General features: G+C 40.7%; 1 protein-coding gene across 1 annotated transcript; it reads left to right on the forward strand.

The window, feature by feature from the left end:
• The first annotated feature begins 1516 nt into the window (after window positions 1-1516).
• On the forward strand, window positions 1517-17383 carry LOC123963438 (plastin-3-like). Its single transcript, XM_046040303.1, has 16 exons — window positions 1517-1620; window positions 7511-7615; window positions 7860-8011; window positions 10078-10207; window positions 10415-10547; window positions 11586-11667; window positions 11755-11920; window positions 12031-12173; window positions 13114-13209; window positions 13313-13508; window positions 13696-13774; window positions 13931-14048; window positions 14142-14272; window positions 15167-15290; window positions 16065-16189; window positions 16286-17383. The coding sequence occupies exons 2-16, from the start codon at window positions 7555-7557 to the stop codon at window positions 16416-16418; spliced, it is 1869 nt and encodes a 622-aa protein (XP_045896259.1). The 5' UTR covers window positions 1517-1620; window positions 7511-7554; the 3' UTR covers window positions 16419-17383.
• Window positions 17384-24077: the final 6694 nt, after the last annotated feature.

The following is a 24077-nucleotide window of genomic DNA, read 5'->3' on the forward strand; positions in this document are numbered from 1 at the left end:
TTAACATATATTCAATATTTAATTTCAGTAAATGTCCACCTTAGCAGCAGGTATCCAAGGTGTTTACATTACCAGGGTAACACACGGCGGAACTGACGTGTGCTTTGATGATGTTGTAGGTTGTTCCGAATGGAAGAATTTTGTTGGGGGAAGTTCCCTTAACCGACATTCCCTGAGCAGGGAGCAGGGAGTAGGGAGTACTGTTTATGTACACTGTGGATCGGAACGCAGCCACAGTCTATGATTATTACACACTGGGGTGACCAGACATCCAGAAAAATTCAGGACAGTCCTGAATTCTGAGTACTTGTTCCGACTCCTGCCGTGTTTGTCCCCAAAATTAGACTGAACATGAGTTTTGATTATAGCATAATAAATAGCTGATCATTGAGTGGTTCTTCTCAGGCTACAGCAGGGACTGCAGGGTATGGTGGACATTGTGTCATTTTTGTTTTCTAGTGTAGATGAAATTAGTGGAGGTTAAAGTTGTGAGGACTGGGAAAGTTTAGCTGCAGGCAGCCACAGAGGAGAGATCTGACATGTGGGTTGCGAGATGTGACAGATACTGCACTGATGAAATGAATTAAATAAAATAAATTGTAGGCCTACATAACAGATCATGATTTATACACTTTTGCATACTCACAGCCATTGTGTTTTTTCCTAATGACGGACAGGTGACTTCATGAGAAAAGATAATTAATTTTAGTGTTGAGTTTTTATTTTCATGTGTTATGTTTTACTGTTCTTTGACACTGAGTGTAAGGTACTGGAGGCCACACCACAATCTGAGTCAGACAAACACACTGAGCCAAAATACTTTTGTGGGTGCAGCATGGTGCACCAATGCAGCCAACAGATTAGGGTGTTTGAGCCGTTGCTTTACATCATAAACTTCACTTATGCTGTGCAATCATGTGCAGTAGACCCTGGTGCAGTGAAAGAAAAATTTTCCTAAAGAAGAATTACGGAGTCAAAAGTGGGATATGTCTGGAGAGACAACAAGATTCTTTCTCAAAATGCAGCATCTCTTATCCTTAAATACTCTCAAATACAAAACACAACAGCAAATGGTAATCACAGACAAATGATACTCACATCTGGAGTTTTAGCATACACTTCTTGTCTCTTCCTGAGATGACAAAAGATTGTAAAACTCTTACCCTTTGATTAATAATCAATGTTAATCTTGTGGCTCTTATTTGTTACTCTTACTTAAGGTTATTTCCAAAAATTAAGTACAGTGTCTACTAACATGGGAAAAAAATTGGCTTCACTGCTGGCTTTGTCCAGTAATATACTGTTTATGATTTCACCTGTTCTCATCTGTTCACACATATGATCCAAAACGAATAACGCGAATATAATACATACCATATAATATGTACGAAGGTAAATTTAATTTAAAATAAAACATTTCAAAATAAAATACTGATTTCATTTTGTTTTAGTTATTAGTGTTTTAGATTTTGACCTATGATTTCGGCATGGATAGTACTCCATACAGCGACGTCACCGACAGGGCGGGGCAAACATTCCAACTGCTGTCTACTTTTGTCCCTACGTGGAGGAGGCAGGACTGCGACCTGGACGCTGTCTGGAAATTCAGGCGTACCGACAGTGAGTACCAATTTCGTGACAACTTGTAGACTAACAATTGCTTATACAGTTAAGAGTTTCCCCTAGTAGCGTTTACTAAAATAACACCCGTGTTCTACTCTGTCCTGTCTGTGATAGCCGCAGTTCTCTGTTTAAGAGGGGTGGATTTGCAGGAGTAAACAGGGATAGTTTCCTGCCCATGAAACTTGCGTGTCTGTCGCTAGCCGGCTAGCTTTAGCTACACCTTCACTGTAGCCTATTCATTCCAGAAAACATACTGACACAAAGTAGTCTTTGACTTCATTCAATTTGTGAGCAGATAACATTTTCTTGAAGTAACGGTAACTACTACTCAAAGACATAAGTCAGCGCATGTACTAATTTCAGTATGTGCATTTTAAAAACACACAAGGGCTATGTTTTCTACTAGATTTTGCAGATGTAATTGCGTATATGACAAGGCACAACCAGGTTCGTTCCTTTAGCATACCGCCGCTCGCTGGAGCAAGACTCTGGAGTTAGGTTGAGCCTGCACTAATTTAAAAAAAATCTTCCCGGTAGAGCTGACTCATAAATGACCCATACATAAACACACTCACACAGTCTTTACAGAAGATTAAGCCTGGTGTAATGGTCATTTACAATGGTGTGTGTGTGTGTGTGTGTGTGTGAGCTTATGTGTCACATAACAAATGCAAAATCTAGAAGAAAACATGGACCTTGTCCAAAAAAGCGCAAACTGAAGTTAGCACTTGCGCTGAGTTATGTCTTTGAATAGTAGTTAACGTTACATCTAGAAAAAGTTATCTGCTCACAAATTAAATGGAGTCAAAGACTACTTTGTGTCAGTATTTTTATATAATGTCTAGCACACTTCTAATAGATGTTTTACCATCTGTTAAATAGATCTACCTCCCCTCTCGGTGCCACATTAATATAAGATATTTGCAAAGTAGTAGTAGAATTTCACTGACTGTATACGAGTGTGTATGAGCAAGGTTGGTTACTCACTCTTTTTGCGCTCATGTAAAACAGTGGTCTATGTAAGCTTGTTTACTTCTCTGAGTGATTTACCAGATTTTTCCTGTAGAGCCATCTGGGGCTACAGCTGCACACGTACATCAGGGATCCCAATTGTGGATCATTGTACGACTGGGTCAGTCTGATCTAAAAGGCCCGCATTGGAACTTGATAAATATTGTCACTTGGAACAAGATGTGTGTTGTGAATACAGTCACTCAACAGGACTGTCTGATCATAAAGGCCCACATTTGAACTAGATAAATATTGTCACAACAGGAAGCGTGTTGTGAATACAGTCAGTCATCAGTGGTGCTATTCCTGCAACACTGCTGTTGTTCAATATTTCTTGTTCAATTTAATGCTTTCAATTTATTAATATAGTGACAATTTGGACAGAAACAGAAGTTATGTCATTGCACTTCTCATATAGAGCAGGTCTGGACTGTAGACTAGTAATGGTAATAATACAATAATATAATGGTAGCAATAATAATATGACTAATGATAATAATTGTAGCAGCTGGTGTCGAGCAGGAACATGGATGGGAACAGTAGGTGGCTTGCAACCACAGATCCAGATGCCACAGCTCTGGAGCCAGAAACACCTGCAGAAAGCGATAGGAGAAAACTATGGGAGAGGCTAGAAGTCAAGTTCGTAACGTGCATTAATGGGATAACGTTGCATACAGATGGGAAGAGAGAAGAGGAGAGAAGAGCTCATTGCATCATGGGAAGTCCCCCAGCAATTTTGGCCTATAACAGCATTACAAAGGGGTGGTTCAGGGCTCACCTGAGCCACCCCTAACTGTAAGCTTTATCAAAGAGGAAAGCCCACTCTTCAATGCAGAGATGGTGTCTGCCTCCTGAACTGTTCGTGTTTAAAGTCTTGCTTTGTTTGTGTGACAGCATACTTTTGATAGAACTGTTGTAAAATTGTTTTTTTAAATTGTTAAAGACCATTTTAACTGCCTGTGATTACCCTGATTGGTGTGGTCAAATTGCCCATGGACATGCGTATGTGGCATGCGTACTATGCTTCACAACAGGTGAAGTAAAATTCAAAATACCAACATTACGTCTTTTGAGGTTATCTAAAGACAAACCAGACAGTCAAGAAGGAGGAGGGAATGTGCTGATACTATGTTCCCACCCTTGCACATGCTCACACTTGTGTGCACAAACAGGTTTGTACTTTTTAGCTGCACTTGTTTTTACTTTTTGTTTTCGTGCTCTTCAGCTTTATAATATAGTAACTTAAAAAAAAGATTAAGTTAGTTCAATCTGTATTTTAAAGCTAATGCCAATTGGAAAGCACTCTCCACCAGTACCGTACAATCCCCAAAATGTGTAACTTTGTAAATATAAAATGTTTTTAATCTCAGTCTGTGTAAAAATATATTTAATGAAAGACAATTGTGTTGATTTTGTTTTTGAATATGTAAATCCTGTAAATAATGGGGCTCTAAAAAAAATATGGTGAAAAAACAAACTATTTTATGGAACAACATAGAGGACAAATCTAAGTGGAAAGTACATTAGATTTTTTTACTGTATTTCTACTATTGCTCAAAGGCACACGTCATGCTTGCGTGAGGGAAGGGTGGTATTTCACATTGACTGTGCTGATTATGCAGCTTTTAAAGGATAATGCTTTTGTTGAGTAATTACAAACCCTTGTAGGTGTGACTGCTTACCTGTAGTGGAAACTGACACACCCAACTGATTCAGCAGCACCTCAGTAACCTGTTTAATAACATTCTTAATTAGTGATTGGTAGGGACACCTGTGTTAACACCTTGGCTAGCTCAGGCGTGTTTGACTGGCTACAGCTTTATCTACAACTACTTACTTTCGCTTGTTGTAAAAGTAATGTACAATGGAGAGAAAGTTGCAAAGATTTGTTGCTCACGGTTAGCGATACTGTCTGCGGAACATTTAATTGTTGAATATTTCCATAATGATTCACTATGTCCCCTAGCTTTGTAAGCTTTTATAATATCTCTAAATCCCGCACAGGGCGTTAGGCGTGCAGCTGCTCATGATGTCAGAGTTGTGTAAACTCCACACACAGTATTTCGTTGTCGTCACCTCCTCCTTACCTGTCAGTGTGGCTGTGCTTATCTTGTGCACACAGCCTGACAAGGAAATGAAGGCATGGTGTTATAGACTGTTTGGTGTTTGTGAGTCAGTTTCCCTCACATCTGCAGGCGATTGTGACTGAGTAAAAGAAGTCCATGTTCTTGCAGACTGTGTTGGGTGTGTACATATGAACTTGACCACACTTGGGAAGGGTTCCCAATCTATTTGTGTGCTGCACATTTCCCATGTAACTTTGTGGATGAAACACACTGGCAGGACGGGGTGTGTCTGCTCTACACATTTAACTCAGCCATCTGGGAACAGCCGATTGTAAACAGCGTCAATGTGCTGTTTTTGGCTCAACAATTAAAGCTGGTGCTTAGACAGAAATGCTTGTGGGTGATATCTTGTAAAACAACAGCAAGAGAGAGCCTCTTGAATGAGTGAAAGAAGACTACAAAGAAAGTCCAGTTGCTCTTGTTTTGCTGCTGCTAGATATCATGTGACCTGGACGGCTGAAAACCTTCACAGATGTATGTGGAGGACTTAATCAAAGTACTAAATCGTGCTTCTAGGCAAACATGAGCCCCTCCATTTAGGTTGTTGCCGTTGCGTTTAGTTGAGGCATGCAGGAATTTTCTCTTCCCTCGAAGCACACAGTCCAGCTGTCAAAGACGGCAACTGTCTCCGGAGCCTGACACTCCGAACTCATTTTCTAGTGTTACGCAGGATTTATTGCCGTGGTTTGCGACGGTGATCACAAACCCTCTATTCTTCTGTACCACCAGCGATACGTCTCACATTTGTCCACTGCCATCTGTGCCCTTGCTCCGTGTATTTAACCCCTCTTCTGTTTCCACTCTGACTCTTGTCGAACGGGTGTGACAAGAGGGCAATGATTGTCGGCCCTAATTGTAGCTGGGCTGACTTCAGTGGCCACATTTCACGTCCTTCTGGAGAAAAGTTAAATATAGCAACACTGGCATCATCATTTTCCTAATCGTTTAGTCAGGAGTTTGTGCATGTCCTGATTTAGTATTACTTTTTGGAAGAAAAACACGCTGTTCTATGTGAGTCATGAAGTGGCATTTAAAAGTGTCTCTGTTAGTTCTGGTGCTGATTTAAAGTGATAAATCCAGACTTGTTACGGTTGTTACCTAGAAGCTGGGCAGTTTTAAATGTAAATGAATAAACATGAGTTTATCTGAATTACCTTTTTGGGAAACTCATTTTTGATTTTGTGTTATGTCATCGTTTTGTTTGGAAGTATAGCATTAGAGGAACTGAGTCACATCTCGGGCCACGTGGCTACTAATGAATCATTTTTCACAAATACTATTAATAGTTTCATTCATGAAAGAGGATGCACAGTTGCTGGACTTTTGTTCATTGTTTGTCTGCTTGAATGTGAGCCTGTGAGGCCGCTGTGGCCACAGAAACAGTGGATGGCTGAAATCACTAAATCAAATAAATTCCCCAATTCTGGCATTCATTTTGAACTTTTGATAATTAATATAAACTATTAAAAACCATTTGACCAACTGGACAGTCAACTATTCCCTAATATGATTTTGCATGTGGAAACCAGAAATGGCCTCGGCCAGGGTTTCTGACTAATGCGTCGTGAAAAACAGCAATCTGTACTTTAAATCAGGAAACGGGAACATGTTTCTGTCTGGAAAAATATGTGGTCCTTACTTAACGGCAGTATAAACCTCATCTTTGTTTTCTGAACACTTGTGTTCGAGAGGAATGCTATCACACCAGTTCAGCCTTAGAGAGCGAGGCAGTACTCCCTGCTCACCTCTCTCTCTCTGTAAGTGAAGCTCAATCTCCCCAGGCCTCATGCATTCCTCTGTCGCTACTGAACGGGAAGGAGGTACTCAGTGGAATTCCTCATTTTCAGCAATTTTCAGATGTTTGCTGCGCCTCAGAGGAGTTCAGGAGCACAGTGTTTTTTGTTTTTTTTTAGTCGAGTGAAATAACTCTTGAGTCTCGCTGGGTATAGTCTTGTTATGTGACTTGAGTCTTTACATATTTAAATGAATCTCTCTGCTGGGTGAGGGCACGTTTCTCTGCAAAAAAATGTAAAGTAGAACCCAGACGGCTTCATGATATAAACCAGCATCAAGGTCTTTACATTTCACAGACGCAGCCCTCACAGAAGGCTCACAAATATATCAGATGTTCCGTTGTGACATAAAACTGAATGGTTTTCATTTCAGCTCAGTTTGTGTGAAAGACTATTTTAACACCAAAATAAAATGTTTAGATTTGTAGAGATGCAGATAAAAGGGCAAAACATTATAGGACTTGCTGTTGCAGTAAGGATTTGTCATCAAATTACCTAAAGACTGAAGTAGTCTCAGTTTTCTGGCAGCTTTTTTTACCGCATGGGCTCATTGCTATACAATGGAACTAAGAGGAAATTGCTTTGATTATGGGTCAGAGCTTGGAAAAGGAAAAGAGCTCAAGACAAACTAAAGAGAACAGTAGATAAGATCAGCAGGGGGGAAGGTGGAGATTATAGGTACACAAGATGGGGAGAGACTTTTTGTTCTGGCTGGAGAAGAAAGGTCACTTCTCCGTTGGCAAGGAGGCAGAAAAGTTTCTGTAATCTGAGTAGCGGAGATGATTGACTCGAATTAAGGGGGTGCAGACTCCTTCGCTAGGTTGACAAAAAAAGGTTGCGGCAGTCTGGATACTTCTCAGGGGCTGAAAGCGTTGTTATTGAAGACTGGGTTCCTCTCAAGTCCTCTGTCCTGTCATTGACCGTCCAGATGACTCTGTGCTCTTTTCTTCTCCGCAGTCTCACCTTTCTCTGACTGACCACCTCAGGTCAATCACAGAAAAATGTCTGGAAAGATAACAAAGGAGGAAATGGAGGAGATGAGGGAGGTCTTTGGGAAAATTGGTAAGTAAAAGCCATGCTACCGTTATGACAGTGTGTTAATAAGTACGCAAGTTAAATGTTTGCTGGTTACAGTATGTGTAGCATGCAGATGTTGTTTTTTTGATATCATTGTTACTATTATCATTTGACCAAATGAATAATAACAAATGTCATGTAAATTGTAATAAATAACTGTTACTGTAGTTCCAGCCTTGGGTGTACCATAAGTCCTGGTGTGTAAATGGTTCTTTTTGTGTTTCTGTAGATCTGGACAACGATGGACAGATCAATGATTATGAACTCCACGAGCTCCTTAAAGACGCTGGCCATTCCCTTCCTGGATACATGGTTCGGGAGATCATCCAGAAACTGGACCGCAACAAGGATAATGTCATCAGCTTTGAGGAGTTTTTGTCGGTACGTTAATTGGGGCTCAGAGCAGCTCATACTGTCGAGCTTGACAAGTTTTCACCTTCTGCTCAGAGCTTTTCTTACTGAGAGCTTGTCTTTGTTTTCAGTTCTGCCTCGCCCTTTCGGGGTGGGGCCGCTACGCAAAGCAACTTTTAGCAGCATCACGCACGACAGAGTTGGAAGGGCTCTACAAACCACACACACACACACATTTCGGGAATGTGGAAGTGAGGTCAGCAAAGTGGTGTGAGTTCCAGTATTTTGTTTCAGCAGTGATGAGGGAGCAGTCTTTTATAGAGAGCAGTCATTCACATGGGCAGAAGTGCAGCGTGATTCAAGATCAGCAGGGTCGACCAAAACGTACTGTGGCTCTGATTTTGTCTTTTCGGTGGTAGTTCAAATGTGCTGTTTTAGGGTAGGGTAGTTGGTCATCAGTAAGTTTAACCCTGATTATGACAGAGTGAAACAAATAATATTGGAGGATCCTAAAACTGTAGTAGTAATAGTAATAATCTGTTTTCATACAGAACAAAGAAACAAGTCATGCAGAATTAAATGGAAATTCTTATCGCCTGTAGAAGGTCATGATTGTCTTGTTGTGGTTACCTTTTTTACCGAGAGGGCCCAAAAAATGTTAGCTGGTATCCTGTGGCTCTTTTGTTTGTGGTAAAGTGTGCGTGCCTTTTCAACAAGTCTCGCAGTGCCAGGCTGAATAGCTCATTGTGGTCAGCAGCACCTGTGGGCCCGAGGTCACTGATGAAGCAGCGATAACTTCACGTTCAGGAAGTATCGCACATAATATACGTGTTGTCAGAGCAGACCTCTCTGCAGTGCCTTTAGCTGTTGCCGAGACTGATGTAGAGATACTTATTTAATGTTGGGATGTGGGGACAAGCCTGATGGTGCTGTTAGTGTGGAGGTTGAAAACGGCTGTAGCCCTGATGGTTTTCTGTTACTGTTGATAAGCCTAATGACGTACCGGCGCTCACACGCTCAATACTGTAATACTTAAATGGGTAGTGAATGCGCACTCCCTACAGTGTACTTAAATGCACAACACAACATCAGTTTGCTTTTATGAACCCATCAACCTCACCTTCATATTAATAAACACTCTTTTTCAGCCCATTTATATTGTTCAAAGACGCACGTCACTAGCCTCGATGTTCACCATGTCTCCTCCATGTCAGGTTGGCTTTATGTTTACATGCCAGGGAGGAGGAATTCCAGCAGTTGTGCTGCTGTGTCTGCTGAGTGACCTTGGCTGTCATGATGTCTAACAGGAGCATGATTAGACAACAAGGCACTTGAACAACAGTAAAAAAAATAATAAAACAAAATACAGAGAGAAAATTATTTGGCTTTTGCACAGAATTATGACTTTAACTAAAGAGCTGATTATTGATTCATCTATTGATAATTTTTTTGATTAAGTTGACATTTAAAGCAAAGAAAGAAAAATACTAAATACCCATCATGAGTGATTAGTGGTGGCAAAGAGAAACGTGGTTGATCTGGTTGTGATTTTGTAATAGATTTACGCACACACACCCTTACTGGGCACTTTATTATGCACACCAATACGACTGTTCTGTTGTAAAGTCTACTTTTATGATGCTCATAATGTTCAGTTTATTGTTGACACTGTCATAGAAATGTTGTTGTTATTATCATAATTGTTAAATTATATTTTAGCACTGAGGTCATAGTTAGTGCGGGTGCTGTGCTGGACTGCATTATATTTAGAGGGGTTTCAAATATTTTGCCCCCCTAATGTATGCAAATAGTGAAACACCAGCTTTATATATCACCTCAATAACAACAATATTAATAAAGTTACACATTTCACAATGTCACCAAAAACTGAACATTATCGAACTTCATGAATTTACTGTATCTGCGGCAGAGTTGCTGTATTGAATTGCATTAGATTGAACAGGTGTACCTAATAAAGTGTCCTGTGTCTTATCCTCAAAACAAATGTACATAAATATGTCTTAAATATTCCAAAACAACAATGTAGGAGTTTTGAGGCATATTGGTGATTGTAGTTTTCTTTGGTCTTGTTTTAGATCGTCCAGGAGCTGAAGGGCAGTGAAATAGCAAAGACTTTCCGCAAGGTCCTCAACAGAAAAGAAGGCATCCTGGCTATTGGAGGGACGTCTGAGCTGTCAAGCGAAGGAACACAACACTCGTTCTCTGGTAAGACACACGGACATCTCCGCCTTCCTCTCTCCAGTTGCTGCTAATGTTGCCATAAACTGCTGACTTTATACCCTCCATTTGCCATTGAAGAAACCCGTAATGGACGATGTGTCCTGCTGAAATGAGTCATTATGGGCAATACAACCACATTATATTGTTGGTGTTTTGCTTTTAACTGATGCCTGTATATGCTCATCGTTACAGAGGAGGAGCGATACGCCTTTGTGAATTGGATCAACACTGCTCTGGAAAACGACCCTGACTGCAAACATGTCCTGCCCATGGATCCCAACAAAGACTCTCTCTTCACGTCTGTCGGAGACGGTATAGTGCTCTGGTGAGAGTTCCTGTTTTTACTTCAAGCCAACAACACAACCCCCCCTCCCTCACTTAGCTACCCTACCTGTATCTCACTGCGATTAATGTTGTGATCACATTCTGGCTGGGGAAAAAAGTCAAATATCCGCCTGTACTGGGGAATGCCAATCAACCATAAAGTCATTCTGCAATACAATAGTACTCCATTCCTTCAACACACTCAAAGTATTACGTATTGTTCCAAGTATATGTTGCATTTTGTTAAGCCACCAGTTCAGCTTCACAAATGTATATCTGTTGGATCAGTAAAGTAAGGTTAGATTTATTTATCGAGCACTTTCAATACAAACCAGGTTTGTGCTTTACAGCAAACAGAACTGAGCAAAAAACATTATCACAAGACATAGGTACTGAAATACATGCATAAATGCATAGTGCACACATACACACGCTTACAGACATTCATGTATGTCAATGAAGAATGCAAATTATGTCCATGTAAAACTGGGTCTTAAGAAACCTTTTAAATGAGTCGAGAGATTCTGCTGTCCTTATATTTTCAGGGAGACTATTCCAATGTCTTGGTGCAGCTACTGAGAAGGCCCTCTCCCCAAAAGTAACATAATCATATTTGTTATCATTTAGTTTAACAAGTACAAGTTACTTACAGGTAATCTGCACTTTCTCATGTTAGTTTATAGATGGTCATAAAACAAATTGCAGAGCTGCAAAGAGACAAAATCATCTTTTGTTTGAACATATTCCAAACAGGCAAACTGCCAAGACAAAGTGAAACACTGTTCACGTGCTGAAGTTAACAGGATATTAAAGACTTGTGTGCAAAAAAAAAAAAAAAGACTTGTGTGCAGCTTGTAGGCCTGGACTCTGGGGACCTTGCAAATACTTGGTTGGTTGGCTACCAGGACGCCACAAAAATTCTTGACACCAAGTTGCTTAATGCCAGATTTCACAAACATGCTGTCTTTGTCTTCTTTTACAACGAATGCTGCATCAAATGTCTGATAAATATCCCGTTTTGTTTTGTATGTTTTCACAGCAAAATGATCAACCTGTCGGTGCCCGACACCATCGATGAGAGGACCATAAATAAGAAGAAGCTGACACCGTTTACAATACAGGTCAGTTAAATTTACTGTATGTCACTGCTGCTGTTTCTCTTACTTTTTATGCAAATTTTCCAATAGCCGATACTTTGTACCTTACAGGAGAATCTGAACCTGGCCCTGAACTCCGCTTCTGCTATTGGCTGCCATGTGGTGAACATTGGTGCTTTAGACCTGAAAGAAGGGAAGCCACATCTGGTGCTGGGCCTGCTGTGGCAGATCATCAAAATCGGTCTGTTTGCTGACATTGAGCTCAGCAGAAATGAAGGTACAGGACATGGTTGCTAGGTCCAGTAGATAAGAGTCTGTGTTCCTATCACTAGGGTTTGCTGGTCTGTTGTCAAGTAGCTTAACTGATCATTAACACCCCTCCCGCAGCTCTGGCAGCACTGCTGAGAGACGGGGAAACCCTGGAGGACCTGATGAAGCTGTCTCCAGAAGAACTGCTGCTGCGCTGGGCAAACTTTCATCTGGAAAATGCTGGGTGGCAGAAGATCAACAACTTCAGCTCTGACATCAAGGTGGGCCCACTCACTAACATTGAGTCAAGGTGTATTTAAACACTAAACAGGTAGGAAAACCACTCAAAATTTTTGGAAGAGTCTGGAGGGTATTTTTATTTTTATTTTTTTATTCCCATGCACTAGTCCACCAACACGGGTGTCTATCAGCACACTGGGCTAGACAGTGCATGTCTGTGTTTGCACAAACTAGGTTAAATATCCGTTTCCACTGCTTCAATAATAGGATTGAATGGATAGTGTCTACCTAACTTTGGCAACCTGTCAAATGTGTATTTAAGATATTATGCGAACATTTTGTGGTTAAAAAGGTAAATTGTGCTTTAGTTTCTTTGCCAACATGTTTATTACTAAGGAAGTTCAGATAAATAAAAGCAATCTTTGTCAGATGTACAATATTTGTTGGTTGGAAAATTTTATTACAGTGTCAGGCCATGCCATAAATCAACCAGGCAGGTATACGAGTAGCTGCTGCATCTGTCTTTTGCACCTGCCTGTCTGGTTATCCTTGTAATTTTTTTTTCTCTTGCTTGACTATCTTGTACATAGAAATCAGAGCTTTTCTGAGATATTTTTGTTCTTTCTGTTCTAATTAGTGTTCAACAAAATATTTTAACATTTTGCAATCTAATTCTCTTAAATGTAATTTTTATATTTGCTTATATTTTCATATCTTCTACTTCATATATATCAAATGTAGTGTTCATAAAGGAAATTTAATGTAAATACATTAATGCACAAATTTAGAGAAACCCAAAACATCTAAATACTTCTTTTAAGCAAGCAATACAAAACATAATGTGAACTGTAGAAGTTCCCCTCAAGCAGTATGAAGTTTATCAAAACCTCACTTACTGTACCGCTTCATTTCTGTTACACCGTGGACTGTCTTGTTCTTTCATTAGTATAAATCTTATTGTTTGTTTGTATTATTTTCCAGGACTCAAGGGCCTATTTCCACCTCCTGAATCAAATCTCTCCAAAAGGCACGGTGGAAGATCAACCACGCATCGATATTAACATGGCAGGCTTCAGTGTAAGTACTCTTGACAGTCCGCACTCACAGCTGAGTATCCTCACCACATGGTAACAGCTGTACAGTGTTTCTGATCGGAGCGTGTGGTCTGTGTGTTGTTCAGGAGAAAGACGACATGAAGAGGGCAGAGGCCATGCTGCAGCAGGCAGACCGGCTCGGCTGTCGACAGTTTGTCACCCCAGCTGACGTCGTCAGTGGAAACCCCAAACTCAACCTTGCCTTTGTGGCCAATCTATTCAACAAATATCCAGCACTAACCAAACCTGAGAATGAGGACATTGACTGGGGATTGCTGGAAGGTGGGTATGGAGAGCAGAAGAACTCTGTTTTTAGATTGAATTGTTGCTCTGTTACTACAGAGCTTCACAGGGGCCTTTCAGGGCAAGATGCATGTTTAGAGCATTTGATTATTACCGAGACCTCCATTATGGCCACCAGCTTTGTCACCTGAAATCCCCCTAAATCCCATGATCCTTTGCTGTCTAGGTGAGACACGGGAGGAGAGGACATTCCGAAACTGGATGAACTCTCTGGGAGTGAACCCACATGTCAATCATCTGTACGGGTATGTACCACAAACAAGATACTAAGACACAGTTTATCTCACTCCTGTATATGCTGGCATCTGAAGAGTTTTAACAACTAGCATATTGGATATATATTTTCTTCTCTTATATCTTATTTAATGGTAAATATTATCAAACACGCTCTCGTCTTCTAGAGACCTTCAGGATGCCATGGTCATCCTTCAACTCTATGAGAAGATTAAAGTGCCTGTTGACTGGAACAACAAGGTCAACAAGCCGCCTTACCCCAAGCTGGGAACAAACATGAAAAAGGTCAGTTAGTCAGTTGGTCAATTCCTTTTAATCTTTTTTTAATTTAAACCTTTTTGGCGGTCTTTTGCCAACTATTTTCTATTGTCCCCCTAGTTGGAGAATTGTAACTATGCAGTGGAATTGGGCAAAACAGCCAAGTTCTCCCTTGTTGGCATCGGTGGGCAGGACCTGAACGATGGCAACGCTACCCTGACTCTGGCGCTGGTGTGGCAGCTCATGAGAAGGTGAAGAACAAACTACATCAGTATTCACTTCACAAAGGGACAAAATAGAAATACATCTTCGACATGTAAAACACCACATCCCATTTTTGTTCTACAAGAAAAAACATAAAACGGGCTAGCATGCCAGGCGTGGTTGCAGTTTGGAATGTGTGGTGGATTTTCTTTCCTGGAATCTCAGTGGTATTGTCACGTGTTTTGTTTTTATTTTTTTTATATGTAATGAAAATGAGTAAGACTTTTATGTATGAAATGTATGAAGAACTAAAAGTGGCAAATGAGGGCACTCAAAAGTATTTTTCTGGGACCAGGAGCTGTAAAAGTAGGTTACCGTAAAGGAATTACAGAGCTTTTCTGGTAAAAACACAAATTAAAATGCTTTTGATATTTGGGTACATGACAATGAATTGATGCTAAATGATTGTGGCTGCATCCGAAGAACTTTTTGTTTTTCAGTATGTCTGTGTGTGGTATTTTGAAACACTACAATCACCATCGTCGTCATTGTCAGATTCATTGTGAGAGTTGGTACCCTTCATTTTATGCCAGTGGTGTTGTTAATGTGTGTGTTACTCCAAATCTTGACCACATTTCCATATACTTAGTTGTCTCCCTGTCACAAAGGGTGTGTATTGACATATTCCCACTACTTCATGTGTTTTGTGTCAGAGTTTGCAAGGTTCGAGTGTCCCAAACATCAAAACAGTACAGACGTTCAGGCTGTTCAGACCGTGTACATGTTAAGTTCAGTGTTTGTTCTTAAACTGCAAAAAAAATGCTCCAGATTTTTAGTCATGTTCCAATGTTGCCAAGTCTTTGAGCACCAGTGAAAAATAATCAAACTGCAGGGTTCAGGTCATTTTCCATAATAAACACCCTGTTTCTGCACTCTTTCAGATATACGTTGAATGTACTGGAAGAACTGGGTGATGGACAGAAAGTAAATGATGACATCATTGTAAAGTGGGTGAACAAAACATTGGCAGAGGCTGGAAAATCAACCAAGATTACAAGCTTTAAGGTAAACCAGTCCTTGCTGTTTTTGATTAGATTACATTAAAATATTTTGATATGGAACTTTATGGAACTTTTTTTTAGCTTTTTCTGAACTTTCAACTGCATCTCGTGTGTTATTACTCTGTCCGCCCCTGTTTGTGGATGAAGACCATGAGATGTGGATGAAAGCTCAGAAAAACCAAGTGAGCAGAAAGTAGACCTATTTGGAGCTTATCTGATTGTATCTGATACAAGGTCAAGAATGAACTTCCATGTTAAAGAAAAATGAAAGATTATTTCAGAATGAGAAAGAAAAGCAGCTTCCACAGACAACACAAATGGCAAACATAAGACATATATTGAGAATAACTATTAATAAAATAATTATAATTAATAATAACTAATAATTAAAATGTTTTTGGTAAAGTTTGAGTAAAACTAACTCTTATCTGTGTATGTATAAATAAAACCTTAGTGATGACTCTCCATGCAAGAACTACTAATCCCAGCATGCATAGCATCCCACAAATATGATGTCCAATGATGCTTTTATTCCTCTATATACTATTGTGCTTTTAAGGAAATTAGTGTTTGCCTTATTTGACTGTAATGATATGATGAGTTTTGGATTGTAAAACTTTCTGTGTTGGAAGTAGAAATGCAGCAATCATCCTGTCAACTTTTGGCCATTTAAGACAGAAGTGCATGCAGTATCATACAGACCACAAGGCACTACGTTTTCTCGTCAGTCTGGCAAGCCTGTGTTAGATCCTCAGTCTGTTTGTTGTGTGGCGATCAGGACAAGGAGATCAGCAGCAGTTTGGCCGTATTGGAACTGATAGACGCCATCCAGCCCAGCAGCATCAACTACGAGCTGATAAAAACCGGCAGCCTCTCTGAAGCCGACAAGCTGGAGAACGCCAAGTAAGATTTCCTGTGACTAAAATGAAGACCAGCAGCCTTTTGCCGTGATTTTGGAAACTCTGTGTGAACAGTTTTATACCTCTCCCTCATTCCTAGGTACGCTGTCTCTATGGCGAGGAAGATCGGAGCCCGTGTCTATGCTCTCCCAGAAGACCTTGTGGAGGTCAAGCCCAAAATGGTGATGACAGTCTTTGCCTGCTTGATGGGTCGGGGGATGAAGCGAGTCTAAGAGATTGACTGGGATCATTGTGACACTTACTAAACTCATACCCACAAGCCATTAGCATTTTGAAAGAGCTCCCTCCAACTGAAGGAATGAAGAAGAATGATTTGTTTGTTTGTTTGTTGTTTGGGATGAAATTTGCATGTATCCCTGCCTCTTCCGAGGTGTTTACTGAAGAAGAATAATGTTCTGTGCTGTCCTCTTATTTAAAATGCTAACATTTCTAAAGAGATGGGTCTCATGTTACGGAGGACAGCTTGTTACTTTCAATATGCAGAACTCTTGATTAATGTATAACAATGCTGTTTTTTTTAAAAGCAAGTATGCATATTTCCAGACTGATAAGTAAATTATATCCTTGACTAAGCAACACACATTCCTGAATACCATACTTATGAACACCTTTTTTTTTTTTCTTTTTTTTTTTTAAAGTCAGGGAGGTGGGATGTTTAGGTGGAGCACATGTCGAAAAACCTAAACATTCCCTCTCACTTAATGAAGTAAAAGCATGTCTTAATAACTGGCACCATAAACTTTTACATATCTGTATACAGAAGCCATATGGTCAAATTATAGAAATGACCAGCCTGATGTGCTGTCTGTATTCTTGTACTCGTCATTTGTTTGTTTCTTGGGATTATTACATGAGGTAAATGCTGTTTTTGGGGGTGTCTAGTCTTTGTTGTATTGGGCTTCTGTTTTGTTGTGTTTTGTCTGTTACGTTGGATGAGGAACAAGCTGACTGGACTCTCCTGGCTTCTGCTGTGCCTTCTTCTTGTCTCAGAGACAATTTGTACTCGCTCTTTGAGGTTTTCCCTTCTTGTTTTGTAGTCAACAATACCAAATATAAACAGTAACTTTATTCCAGTTTCATGATATTCTGTGACAGTGGCCAAATTGTATTTGGTTTTGTGTTCACATCTACTCTCAAGTTCTTTACATGTAACAATAAATACGACTTTGAAAAATGATCATGTTTTATGTTGATAGTTTTTAGAAAGGGCAAATGAGTCTGTCAGTCTGCCGCTGTTATCAAGTAGTAATGGTGAATCAAATACCCTGATTTTATTTGTTTTAATGCACAAAGTTGATCTGATCTAAGTGGGTGTTTCCAATATATATTTGAATCTCTCTTCAAATTCCTCAATTACAACTTGAATTCTGTCAGAGCAATATCTTAAATGTAAAGTTTAATATTATAGCATACATTTGTAGACACTTAATAATGCTATTTGGAAAGAAGTTTACATCTAATGGGGAAAACCCCTTGTTATATTTGCAGCAAAACAAGAGTAAGATGAGACAAATGTCAATATTCTCAAGCCGTACAAGCCGGGCATCTTATCATAAACAGCATACCGTGCAGTAGCCCTGTGCTGTGACAAGTGTCTCATATCTATCTGACGGGTTAAATGTTTCGATTCAACTATATGATCATGTTAAACAAAATTTATCTGCTTAAAACAACAGTTCAGCAATAAATCATACCTTCGTGAAAGTTTTAATGGTCTGTTTTTGTTTAGACTACATTAGATTTAGCTAGGTGTACCTAAAAACTGGCAACTGTCTGTCAACATTTAAAGGAACAGTCTCATATTACACATAATTAACACATTTTATCTTGTTTGTTTAATCCATACAAAAACCAAAGCATAAACACGCCAATTAGTAGGGTTTATTTTGAAGTTTTGTGCAGGGCACAGTGACTTTCTGGAGTCTTGTCACTGTACATTCACATTTACTCATTTGGCAGACGATTTGAGGAACAACATACAATCATTAACAGAGCATAAAATACAGCACGAGATCTACAACTGACAATACATATTAATAAAAGCAGCAATAAATACTAATAAGCACTTATGGCACATATTGCATCAATGACGTAAATACCTAGGGAAAGAAGTTAGTTAACATCTGTCTTCTCATCTAATTCTCTGCGAGAAAGTGAATAAGCGTAGTTCCCAAAATGTTAAACTATTCCTTTTCGACATGTCGACCTAGAGGAAGACATTTACTTGTTTTTTTCAAATTCAAAACTCATGTGAAATGAAAACCAACAGGCGCCGGGAACCATGAGAGTGTAGAACAACCTGTGTCACTGTGATCCCAGATATGATCCTAATTTTCTTTTTACAGCTGCCTGCTTCTCTTTTCTGTTATCTGTTATGTCTCCTACGGCCCTCATGCTTTTATGTTCTTCCCTCTTTTTCATCGTAAAACACAGTACCTGTTTTAAATAGCACCTCATAAAATACACACACACACACACACACATATATATATAATAATTATATATATATATATATATAATATATATATATTGTGTTTCCTCCCTTTTGCTTTTTGATGCATGACTGCTAAGCTGCTATGTCTACCCCAAGAGGACATGCACTGGGACTGAGCCTAATCATTTCTACAAACACTTGTCAAGAAGTAATATATTATATTGTGGTTTGTGATTAACCAGAGTGGTATTCTATGGAGAATCTCAGTTGTAATGTCTGTGTTTCCATAATAAGAAAAGATTTCTGTTGACACATTTCATCCGTTAACTCTCTTCTCTCTTGTTAACAGGCAGGATTTCCTTTACAGCCCATCAACAGTCTTGTAGTACAACAGCAGACAGTGGCAGATTGTAGTTTACTGTTCACTGGTCTGAATCTCAGTCAGATGTAAAGTCCTCTGGGTCCCACTCCCTGAAGGGTTTCTCAGTAAGTCTAGAGCTGGATGATGAGGAGGCTGTCCCCCGTGGCCTTCGACATCATCTGGATTTTCAAGCTCCATTTGCATCAGAGTGTGTCTGGTCTTGGAAAGAGAGTTTGGCTTTATAAAGATGGTGTCAATTAAAACAGTTAAGACCATGACAATAGAATCAATTACTATTAAGGGAATGTGATGTAGTATAATCCAATCCAATCCAATCCACTTTATTTATATAGCTTTCACATTCTGCCTGATTGGTCCTGTTTAGGTCTCTGTGAGTTTTGTTCATTGGTCTGTTTGGTATCTGTTATTTAGTATGTGTGTTTGGTCCATCTCTTGTGTTATACTGTTTCGCCTCGTTTATTCTTGTGAGGATGGTTGTGTTGGTTGTCGTTCTGTTTTCCTATCCTACTACTTAGTACTGCGATGGAGAGCAGTGAAGCTAGTTTTGGACCAATAAAATACTACTACAGGGCTACTTCCTGTTGGCACCAGCGTCTACTGCGCATGATCGCGCAGCATTAACGTGGTTTAATGACGCACAACAACGGCAGAAACACCGTAATTCTGGTAGCTGCATAGCTGCGCGAACTAAAAGTCTCATGGCTCAGTGTGTTTGTCTGACTCGGATCGTCACTGATTAATCAGCCCACCTACGAGGCTCACCTGCCAAACACCAATGCAGCATCACTGATCGCTGTATAGTTTTTTATAATCTAAGCAATACGGTTACATCTCTCATGTGTGATGGGGTGTCACAGGGTTTTCATGTCATTTTTGGGCTTACATGGATCCCTCCATGCAGGCTTTAGTCGGCTTCACTGTCCGATCTCTGGCTTACCCCTTGGCTGTTAGCCCTCTGACAGACCCACGGCCTGCTAGCGCTGCTAGCCCCCTCCGACTGACGCCAGCTCCACGTGCCTAGTCGGTGGTCCGGCCGTTGCCCAGCTCCACATGCCTTGTCCGTGGACCTCAGCCTAGCTACTCAGTCCTCGGACCACAGCCAAGCTGCGTCTCCTGAGGTTCCACTGGTGGGTCAGTGGGTTTCCATCTCACTGTTGGCTGTCCTTCCGACCCCCCTGAACTCTGCCTGTTGGGTCAACCTCCGGGGCGACCTCCTGAACTGTTTTATCCCCCTGTTCTGCCCGGCCTGCTGAGTCAACCTCCAGGTCGGCCTCCTGAAATGTTTTGCCCTGCCTGAAGTTGGCCTGAGAGACTTTTGTTTTTTCTGGCCCTCCACCTGACCTCCCTCCACCAGCCCTGGGCCGGCTTGAGAGTTTATTTTTCTGTTGTGACTTTTGTTTAAGGACATCAGGGCGTGTCCTTTCAAGGGGGGGCTACTGTCACATTCTGCCTGATCGGTCCTGTTTAGGTCTCTGTGAGTTTTGTTTATTGGTCTGTGTAAAGTAGGAGGTTCAAAAGGTACATTTACTATCGTCATTGGGCGCATCGGTCAGAATGTGTAGAAGTAAGCCAGGAAACTTGGAATGTCCTCTGAACAACGTTTTATTTCTTCCAATGTAAAGGATGCATTTGTCAACATAATTAGGAAAAAAAGACACACATAAGTTGTTCAATCAGAACCTACCGCCCCATGTGGAAGTGAAAGAGTGAGTGAAAGGGAGTGCAGTCCTTAAATTGTGTGAACAGGTGAACTCAATCAAGTCATTTAGGAGGAATGAAAGGTGAAAGCGGTCTCCAGCCCCCTGAGTAATGTTTAATAATTACACAATTATTCACTAGTGATCAGTTAGTTAATAATCGCTCAATTATCTTAAATCAATCAGTCAATCTCATATCGAAGGAGTAAGTTCTCTGTGACAGGGACTTGGAGTTAAACAATACACACACAGTTCCTGTGATTATGGTGAAATTTATTAACTAACTAAAGGTGGATATAAATGCGGTTAAATAAACATCAAAGAAATAAACAATGGCTAAACAAACATGGGGAAAACATGGAGAATGTGGGGTTCTATTGTAAATTGGGTTCTCTTGTGGGGAGAGTTTGATTCATAAGGCCAAGTAATAAACGCAAGCTATGATAATAATTTGGCTGAGTTTTAAGGGTTAAAGATAATGGATTAACAAACTATTGGACATCACTGATCACAGAATGCAGGGTTTTAGTCTTACTGCTTGTCGTTTCTCCCAGCCGGGTTGCTGCGGCCTCACGCCAGCTGAGTACCGTGTGTTCTCGGTTAGGACGGCTTAAAGCCGTCGGCCGGTCGCTTTCTCTGCCAGGGAATTGCTCCGGAGGTCCGTCTTGGTCAGCTTATTGAAGAAAACTTGCAGTGGGAGGCTTTTAACCTCGGCTCAGGTTAAAGGTTTGATTGTCCTTTGTTACTGCTCCCGTAACGGACGCACGTGGCCAGGTCCCCTGAGGGCTTGTTCCGGTTTCCTGAGAGACTGTCTTTTAACTTTTAATATGTCTATTCTAAAACCTATTTGCGTGTATTGTAATCAAATATCTTCCCACAATCAAACCTTAATTGTCAAACGGTTCTACCATTCTTAGTTTTAAGCATTTGATAAAAAGGAAAACAATGGTCAGTAGTTAAACCTTAAAAGGTTAGCATTTCATAGGAATCACATCAGATGAAAGGAACTTAACTAGCTTCCTGGATAATATTGGCTGTTACACATTCTTACTTGGAGAATATAAGAAAGTTACACGAACATGGCATCAGATTACGAACAGATAAATACAGAGTGACAATTATACATTAAAGAGGTGGTATTATGCTCATTTTCAGGTTCAAAGTCTTAATTAGGGGTTGTACCAGAACAGGTTTACATGGTTTAATTTTCAAAAAACACCATATTTTTATCATACTACACATTGCTGCAGCTCCTCTTTTCACCCTGTGTGTTGTACGCTCCGCTCTTGAGCTACAGAGTGATGCATCTTACTTGTACAAAATCTGTGTGGGGAATTGCACATGCGCAGATCCCAGGTAAGGACTACTAGCCAATCAGAAGCAGAGAAGGGCGGGTCGTAAGAAACAAGGTAGTGTGATCCAAATCAAAGCCGCTTCAGACTGAGACCGTAACCTAGCAGATGGTCTAAGTCCACAACATCACTGTTCCACATCTTACCATCAGGACTAAACGTTGGACTGTAGCCGGTGTTCTGACGATCTATGCTGCCTTGCCGAAAAATGCTACCAAAGCGCAAATCGATCTCTACTCGGCCCTGCTCCGTTTTCCATTGCAGATTGTACCCAGAGATACTACGTAGATTGTCGTCATAGCGGCGGCACACACAACTGCCGCAACGTAATGTTCAATGCGACACACACACACCAGCGATCCAGAACTGAAGAAGTCCTTTGGATGAGGGACGAAACGTCTTCCAGTATCTTCAACCAAGTCCAGTTGCCCTTGACTTTAACCTTACTTGGATAACTATGACCTGGATGACTGAGAATCTTAATAGACAGCGATCCACACAGCTTTCTCTTTTTTAAGTTAAAACGTTTCAACATTACTCAGAATGTAAAGACAGATAAGCGGTATGAAAACCTTCCAGCTGTGTTTTCCTCTGCCGTTGTTGCTGCAGCGGTCTGTGTGACGGCGGGAGCAGAGGGCTCTGTGAGCGGGAGGCTGTCCGGCCTCACACGCTCCTCCCGCGGGTTGGCACAGGCTTCCCCCGCAGCCACTTGCGGAGCTCCTGACTTCCGGCAAGATGGCGCTCTAAGCAGCAACTCTTTCCCGAGCTCTTCCAACGGTCGCTCAAAAGTGCGTATTTATACGGGAGTTAGTCACATTTGATTTAAAACATTTTAAACAGTGAATAAGCACTCTTAAAAGAGTAAGAAAGTGCATGTCTCTCCGGTGTATGGATAAACGGGATCATAATTATTCGCTAGTAAGTGATGGTGCTTTCAACATGAACAAGCGCAACGCACCACCAGCTACTCCGGACATGCTTCAACTCTTGAAGAAAACCAAACCAGGGGAACTCAAAGACCCGGCTGAAGACGTCGGTATGAGTAAGAAAATACTGGAAGCCGTAAATAAATTCCAAGAAAAAATAATAGAACTGTAGCTTGGTTGCCGGGTTACGAGAGGAGGTGATCGAGTACAAGGAAAAAATGGCGGAGCTACAACAGCAAGTGGGCACACTCCGGGAGGAGATGAAGGGGCTGACGGAGAGGTGCAAAGAACAAGAGAGATACAAGAGGAGGTGGAATTTACGTGTTAAAGGCTTGAGAGAAAAGGAAAAGGAAAATGTCAGGGCAGCGGTGATCTCTCTGCTGTCCAAAATTGCTCCCGGAGTGCCGTGGAACGTGGAAGACATGGTGGACAGCGTTCATCGCGTCGGTGAGAAAGAACTGAACCGCTCAAGGCAAGTGCAGAAATGACATCTGGAAGCTTTCTAAAGATTGTGATGTTTGCAAACAAGCTGGCATTCGGTTTGCAGAAGATTTAACAAGAGATGACAGGGCTGCAAGAGAGCTGTTGTGGCCAAAGATTAAAGAAGCAAGAGATCAGAAGAAGAGGGCTTACTTTCGTGGGCCCTTCGGCTTTATAGAAAATGTTCAAATATTCCCATAAAAGGTAAAAATGGACAAGGAGAGTATGTGCTGTAAATTCTTGAAGTGACTGAATGAGACAAAATGTTTGGTCTGGAGGGACCAATCTAATATTTCCGTTTCTTTAGGCTACAGCGATTTGAGCACCCTCAGGGAGGGGGTGACTGTTAACTTGTATTAATTATCTGTTCTAGTTATGATGGGTTGTAAGGTTTCTTTTATTTCGTTAAATACCAGGGGACTCGAAAACAATACCAAGAGAAAAGCCATATTTTTATTTTGCAAAGGACAACAAGCGCAGTGTGTCTTTTTACAAGAGACTCATTCCAGTAGAGAGGATACTACATTTTGGGTTAACCAATGGGGAGACACAATTTTGTTTAGCCATGGAACTAACAGATCAGTGGGTGTGGCTATTTGC

This window comes from Micropterus dolomieu, linkage group LG23 (assembly GCF_021292245.1).
Source record: "Micropterus dolomieu isolate WLL.071019.BEF.003 ecotype Adirondacks linkage group LG23, ASM2129224v1, whole genome shotgun sequence".
Taxonomy (NCBI): Eukaryota; Metazoa; Chordata; class Actinopteri; order Centrarchiformes; family Centrarchidae; genus Micropterus; species Micropterus dolomieu.